The following is a 7651-nucleotide window of genomic DNA, read 5'->3' on the forward strand; positions in this document are numbered from 1 at the left end:
CCGCAAAATTATTGTTAATCCTGAATTCACAGTCTGGTACCTCCAGGACCAGCTGGTACTCAGTCTCATCAACTCATCGGTTACCGAGGAAGTTCTCAGCACGGTGGTCGGAATCACCACTGCACGAGAAGCCTGGGATACGCTGGAGCGGCAATTTGCCTCCACATCTCGAGCACGAGCAATGCAGATCCGTATGGAACTCTCCACGATCCAAAAGAAGGACATGACAATTGCTGACTATTTTCGTAAAGTAAAACGTCTCAGAGACACTCTTGCTGCCATTGGCAAGCGAGTAGAGGATGAAGAACTCATCGCCTACATGCTGCAAGGACTTGGTCCAGATTATGATCCTTTTGTCACAAGCATTACAACTAGAACAGATGTTTACACTGTCAGCGATGTGTATGCTCATATGCTGAGCTACGAGATGCGTCATCTGCGTAATGGTACTCTTGAGCAATTTTCTTCTGCTAACAATGTCAACAGAATGTCTAATCGAGGAGGAACTAATGGACGTCGTGGTGGTCGTGGTCGTGGTCGTCAATCAAATGGTGGTCGAGGACAAACATGGCACACTAGAAACAATTTTGGACGTCAGCCATCAAAGGCACAAAGCAACTCAGACAAAGTCTATCAGATTTGTGGTAAGCCAAACCATGATGCTTTGCAATGTTGGCACATATTTGATCAGGAATATCAAGCCGAAGACAATCTTAAACAAGCAGTTGTGGCCATAAGTGGATATACTGGTGATGCAAACTGGTACGTAGATACTGGAGCCACGGATCACATCACCAACGAGTTAGAAAGACTTACCACCAACGAAGGTTACAATGGCACTGATCAGATTCAAGTTGCAAATGGCTCAGGTTTGTCCATCTCTCATATTGGGAACTCATTAATTTCTGGTTCATCTAGATCTCTTGTACTGAAACATATCCTATATGCTCCTAAAATCAATAAACATCTGATTTCAGTACAAAGACTAGCATCTGATAATAATGCCTTTGTGGAATTTCACCCAAACTGTTTTTTTGTTAAGGACCGAGCCACGAAGGAACTTCTGCTCACAGGTAGATGTAAGAATGGCCTCTACACTTTACCAAATAATTCCAGCAAAGCATTCCTGACAGCCAAACTTTCGAAAGAACAATGGCATAGAAGACTTGGGCATCCTGCTTTCCCAGTCACAATTAGAATCTTGAAAAATAATAACTTAGCTCTAGATACTAGAGTTTCTTCTTCCTTAATTTGCCATGCTTGTCAACTAGGAAAAGCACATCAATTACCCTTTGTTTCTTCTCAACATGTATCTACAACACCTCTTCAATTGATTCATACTGATGTATGGGGTCCAGCCATTGTCTCAGTGAATAATTCTAAATATTATGTTTCATTTGTTGATGATTTTAGCAGATATGTTTGGATTTATTTTTTGAAATACAAGTCTGATGTTGAGTCTGTGTTTCTTCAGTTTCAAAAACATGTTGAAACCATGCTAAACACCAAAATTCGCTCTGTCCAGTCAGATTGGGGGGGTGAATACCATCGTTTGCACCAATATTTCAAAACAACTGGAATTGAGCATCGTATTTCTTGTCCTCACACACATCAGCAAAATGGGTTGGTAGAAAGAAAGCACAGACACATTGTGGAAACTGGCCTTACTTTACTTGCCCAAGCTAACATGCCTTTGTCCTATTGGGATGAAGCCTTCAATACAGCTTGTTACCTTATAAATAGACTACCATCTCGAATCATACAGCAAGACACACCACTTCATAAATTATTTGCAAAAAATCCAGATTACACCATGCTTAAGGTGTTTGGCTGTGCTTGCTGGCCCAATTTAAGGCCTTACAACACCAAGAAACTGAGTTTTCGAACCACTAGGTGTGTCTTCTTAGGCTATAGTTCTTCTCATAAGGGATACAAGTGCTTAGATAGAAGTACAAAACGAATTTACATCTCTAGAGATGTAATCTTTGATGAAAATGTGTTTCCTTTTGAAGAATTAAATTCTAAGTCATCAATCCAAACCAAAAATTCACACCAGCCTGCTCTACTTCCAACCTTCGTTAAACCCGTTCCATACACTGAAAATGCTCTCACAAATATTGAACCAGTTGTTAATGATTCTCGTATAATTGATGGTCAATCTAATAATGTTGCTAATAACAACTTGTCTGGTATAAGCTTACATCCTGCAGATAATACAATAAGTTCAGAAATTGTTGCAGAACAGGAAGCTGAGAACAGTCCGACCAATTTCCAAGAACAGATGTTCGAACAAGAAACTTCTGATGGTGAAACATCTGAGGCGATTAATCAACACCCAATGAGAACAAGATTGAAAAATAACATTGTCCAAGCAAAACAGTTCACTGATGGTAATGTCAGATATTCAGAGACCTCAAGAAAGTTTACCGGTGTTGTCACTGTCAAAAATCCGACCACAATAAATGTACTGAAAAATGCTACTAAGACTGATACAGTTACTGAATCTCAAAACCTGCAGGAAGCTCTACAAAGTCCAGGTTGGCAGGAAGCAATGAATAATGAGCTCTCAGCATTACAACACAATGAGACCTGGGATCTCGTTCCACCAAAGCTGGCATAAATCTCATTGATAGTCGCTGAGTGTATAAAGTGAAAAGGAAAGCGGATGGATCAGTGGAGAGATTGAAAGCAAGGTTGGTTGCTAAAGGGTTCAAGCAAAGATTTGGCATTGATTACAGTGATACCTTTAGCCCCGTGGTCAAGCCATCAACAATCAGAGTTATTCTTTCACTAGCAGTAACCAAAGGCTAGAATATGAGACAAGTTGATATCCAAAATGCATTCTTGCATGGAATTTTGGAAGAGGAAGTGTACATGCGACAACCACCGGGATTTCAAGACCCATATAAACCAAAGGAATACATATGCAAACTCAAGAAAGCGCTTTATGGCCTGAAACAGGCTCCAAAGGCTTGGCACTCAAGGCTGACTGGAAAACTTATGGAATTAGGCTTTAGAGCTTTTGTAGCTTATTCATCTTTGTTTATCCTTAAAAACAGAGAGGTAACCATCTATATGCTCATATACGTTGATGATATAATTATTGTGAGCTCCTTTGATCAAGCCACCGAAAGGTTGATTCAGAAGTTGAAAATAGATTTTGCTATAAAAGACTTAGGTGGTCTTGAATATTTTCTGGGTATTGAAGTCAAGAAGGCAAGAGATGGCATCACACTGTCACAACGAAGATATGCATTAGATTTGTTGAAGAAAGCAAACATGGAAAAATGCAAACCCATGTCCACTCCAATGGGCTCAGCTGAACACTCTTGTCAAATGAAGAACAATTTAAATACAGAAGTACTGTGGGAGCATTGCAATACTTGACAATGACCAGGCCTGATTTGGCATTTGCTGTCAACAAGGTTTGCCAATACCTTCATACGCCTACTGATGCTCATTGGAGTGCTGTAAAGAGAATCCTTCGTTATGTCAAGGGCACATTAGATTTGGGAATCAAAATTCAGAAGTCTCCAACAATGCTGTTGTCCGGATTTTCTGATGCTGATTGGGCTGGTTGTCCTGATGATCGACGTTCAACTAGCGGCTTTGCTGTATTTCTTGGAGCAAATCTAATTTCCTGGAGCTCTAGAAAACAAGCCACAGTGTCCAGATCGAGCACCGAAGCAGAATACAAGGCCATTGCGAATCTGACAGCAGAAATGATTTGGATAAAATCATTATTGAAAGAGCTTGGTGTGTATCAATCAAAAGCTCATCGACTCTGGTGTGACAATCTAGGAGCTACATACTTAACTTCAAATCCAATGTTTCATGCAAGAACAAAACATATTGAAGTTGACTTCCATTTTGTTCAAGAACAAGGGGCACGCAAAGCAATGGAAGTTCGGTTTATTTCATCAAGTGATCAAGTGGCTGATATCCTAACAAAACCACTGTCTAGAACTCTCTCTTTATTACACATTGTAACACTCTCAACATGTATAAAACCTGTTGGGAATGAAGGGGACTATTAGAATTAGTCAGTTAGAAGTGGAACACGTTTGTAGAAGTGGAACACGTTAGTTGGTTAGTTGCCTTAAGAAGCGAATCATGAATCCAACCCTGTATGCAATTAGTTACCTTTCTTTAATTATAAATACAATACATCCTCCGCAGAGAGAGACACGGTTAGCAAACTTTTATTAGATCCACACAAAAGAAAATCCTCATTTATGGAAGTTAAACTGTAAGTTATCGTGTTACGGCTGGATCGCCTATCGAGACAAAAAACATCGGGGAAATTGTCGCAGCTTAAAGGTAGCAAATTACACAATTTGAACTGTGGGGCAAGTACAGGATTAACAAACTTGTTCTTTACTTCCTTTGTGGTAAAATAATGTTCATCCAGATCAACAACACTCTTGTACAATCCATCCACACTCCCAACATACGAACCGCCTTCCATCAAACGTAATGCTCCTCCTAAATGAATAGTCAGCAAGCTAAAAAGAAAGTCTGCAAAATCTGCTTTTCCTTCCGCTAACAGTATCTTCCCATTAGATTTTCTCATCATTATTTTCACTATGATTTCATCACAATTATTTGCTTTAAGATTCCAGGGAGTTATTCTTCCACTTTCCTGTGATATGTCACGAGGAAGTTTTTCTAAGAACAAATCTGTCAAAACTGTCCTTGAGCAGAAACAACATTTCAACATGTCCACAACCTAAAAAAACAAAACTCGATGCATAATCATCAGTGTTAAGTCAAACAGTTAATAAACTGTATCTTAAGAAACGAAGATGAAATGCAAACCTGATTCTTTGTTATATTCACCGTCATTTCGCTTACTGAAGACATGTCTTTAATTCCACTATCCTTCAGCACATTAACACATGTAGCCAATAAGTTTGGGAAAACTTTCAGATCATCCGTGATCAAGAAACTGGCATTACTATTAACAAAACCATCAAAGACACAAGAGGTTTCAGGAGAAATTGGTGTTTGTAGGATAACCCCACATCTGCAACTTTTATTTTTGAAGGTGCTTATCAAGACTGGGCCTTCTTTCTGTCCACATTGAACCCAGTTGTTACATACAAAATACTGTGTGGGTTTTGTGTCGTCAATGTTTATCTTCAAACTCCTAGAATGATCTTCCATTGAGTTTCTCGGACGCAGTAGCATTTCTTCACACGTATCTGTGCGAAGACACTCTATGGGAAGATTCTCAGCACTTTGATAGATCAAGCTCAGTGATGCAAGTTCAAGTGGCTGCAACTTTGACTCCTTGCGAACAAGTCTTAATATTGTTCCTAATGGCAATGTTAAGAAGCTAAACAGAACATCCACAAAGTCCTTCCCTGCTTCAGCAAAGATAACTTTGCTTTGTTCTTTGAGTACCATAAGCTTCAAGGTAATACATTTCTCTGTTCCCAAAGAAGCCATTGTAGCGGAAAAAAACAAGTATCGAGTATCTAAGAATACAACCCTTTGTTGTAGAATGCTTGAAAGGATCTCCTCTTTTGATTTCACATATTAAAATTAGAAAGCATTTCAAGTATTTATATTGAAAACGTAAAGACACTTAGACTCTAATGAAGTAGTATTTTGGGTGGAATTGTTCATTAATTGTAAGGAGATTAAAAGAATAGAAGGAAAACCAATATAATTAGTACTGCTTCCAAGATTGGTGAAATAAGACGGTCACTTTATTTAGAACTGTGACCATTGTCGTTTCGCTTCGTAATATTGAAAATATGTCGCCATTTATGAAGTGTCAGTGTACATTGAGAGTGGTAGAATATGCAGAGTCCAGAAGAAACGTAAAGAATCTCTTTAATAATCTCTTGGGGTTTGAATGTGATGATGTCTGAATGAGATAATCCCCTCTCACTTCAAAACTCATCATAGTTTCTCATGATCATACTTTCACTTTACACGCATATTTTTTGTCTGTATTCTTTTTCAATAACCGTGACAATTAATTTTTTTCTAATAATTGTATCATAGCTCTCATTAATAATATGGTTTCGTTTTTTTATACACAAATATACTGATGAGATGGAGTACAATGAATATCCTGTATAATTAAAATTGATAAATGTAATCAATAGCTACAGCTTTCACGATAACTAGTGCATTTCTGCTTGTATTTCCATAATTTATTGATACAGTTATTCATCAAAATTAAAAATTATTAGTCTAAACAAAAGAATTCGCAATTGATATTTTTTTAAACAAGATAAATTTAGAAAGTTATCTTAACTAGCCTTTTTTTTCATAATTTCATTTACTTCTAACACACTCAATTAAATTTAAGAAGCAGTGCAATAGTTTGAGGAGAAATTTATTGGGAATTAACCACACATTTTAGTTTCAGTTTTAAATTTAAATTTAAATCAAAAACATGTTTTAGTAGGTAAAATAGAAAAAAAATACTACTTTTGGAATAGATGTAAATTTTAAATAAAAACTATTTTTATTATAAAAAGTAGTACTTATAATGGAGTTGAATTGTGCATTTTAATCATCAGTTTTAAAATATTTTAACTTATTTGTTAAAAAAAGTATAGTTCTATTTATTTTTTTAGATTAAAATGTGAACTTATTATTATCAATATCACCTGCACGATAGTTATCTTCATTTGAAACAAAATTGCAAGCATTATAGTTTTCGTCAAAATTGTTTTTATTTGTCTAACTAAGTACCATTGGTGTGAATATTCTCAATAGCGTATAGTTGCGTCGCATATAAAGATAATTAGCATTGTAATTTCAGAAAAGAATGTAAAGAGTAATAATACTTTTTTTATGAAATTATTCTATGAGAGACTTCAGCTTCCCGGTTGAAAATGAATTTTGAAATATTCATAAAAGTAAGATTGGAGGATTAGGCATATTGGACGCCCAACTGAGAAGGTTTTCGAGCACTCTAAATTCTGGTCTTATCACTATTCCATTCATGTTTTACGAATGAAGGTAGGAGGAAATCCAATAAAACAAATGGCAACTACTGCTAAATAAAATTAAAATCATATTAACAAAATCGAATGATAGGTTCTTTGTCCTTCGCAGAGAGAGTTTGTCTGGTTAAATTTTTCATCACACTTTACCATTGTATTATGTATTTTTGTAAGGTTTAGGGTGTGTAATATTGATGACTTTTTACGGCAAGTGCACCGTGTTTGTCAGAAGTAATAATTGTTCCTAAAAACAGACAGATATCGATCCCACAAGGAACAGTAAATTATCAAGTACAATATTAGTTAAATATAACAACATAACAATAAAAAGAGTTTAGAAGTGATTGTGTTGGCACTGATAAATAAGAAAACAAACAAAGAATTAGTTGCTTCAATTGGAAAAATATTGATTAGGTTTCATCTCTCCAACTCTCATGTATTTTGATTAGCATGTTAATATTGAGTTCTTTGATTGAAATTGATGTCCGTAGAAAATTCATTTATATCGATCTCTTGCATATAAAATCCTTAAGAATGTTTCCTAAATATCGATCCATCGCATATTTATAAAAACAACTTAGAATCACACTCAGACGTTAATGGCAATTATATCCTTAGCACTCAAATATGCTAAGTATTGATGTTTAGGTCCAAACCCTAAAAATACCTCTCGGTCATATTTA

General features: G+C 36.3%; 1 protein-coding gene and 1 non-coding gene across 2 annotated transcripts; one reads left to right on the plus strand and one right to left on the minus strand.

Moving 5' to 3' along the window:
* The first annotated feature begins 289 nt into the window (after positions 1–289).
* Positions 290–428, plus strand: LOC137827320 (small nucleolar RNA Z247). Its single transcript, XR_011083710.1, has one exon. It is a non-coding gene; the product is annotated as a small nucleolar RNA Z247 (small nucleolar RNA).
* Positions 429–4153: 3725 nt separating this feature from the next.
* Positions 4154–5451, minus strand: LOC137824581 (uncharacterized). The gene is made up of 2 exons (XM_068630245.1): positions 4819–5451; positions 4154–4729 (listed from the first exon to the last, which is right to left on the minus strand). Exons 1-2 carry the CDS (start codon positions 5449–5451, stop codon positions 4154–4156), a joined length of 1209 nt encoding a protein of 402 aa, XP_068486346.1.
* Between the last annotated feature and the right edge of the window lie 2200 nt (positions 5452–7651).

Source organism: Phaseolus vulgaris, chromosome 8 (genome assembly GCF_000499845.2).
Source record: "Phaseolus vulgaris cultivar G19833 chromosome 8, P. vulgaris v2.0, whole genome shotgun sequence".
NCBI classification, from domain to species: domain Eukaryota; kingdom Viridiplantae; phylum Streptophyta; class Magnoliopsida; order Fabales; family Fabaceae; genus Phaseolus; species Phaseolus vulgaris.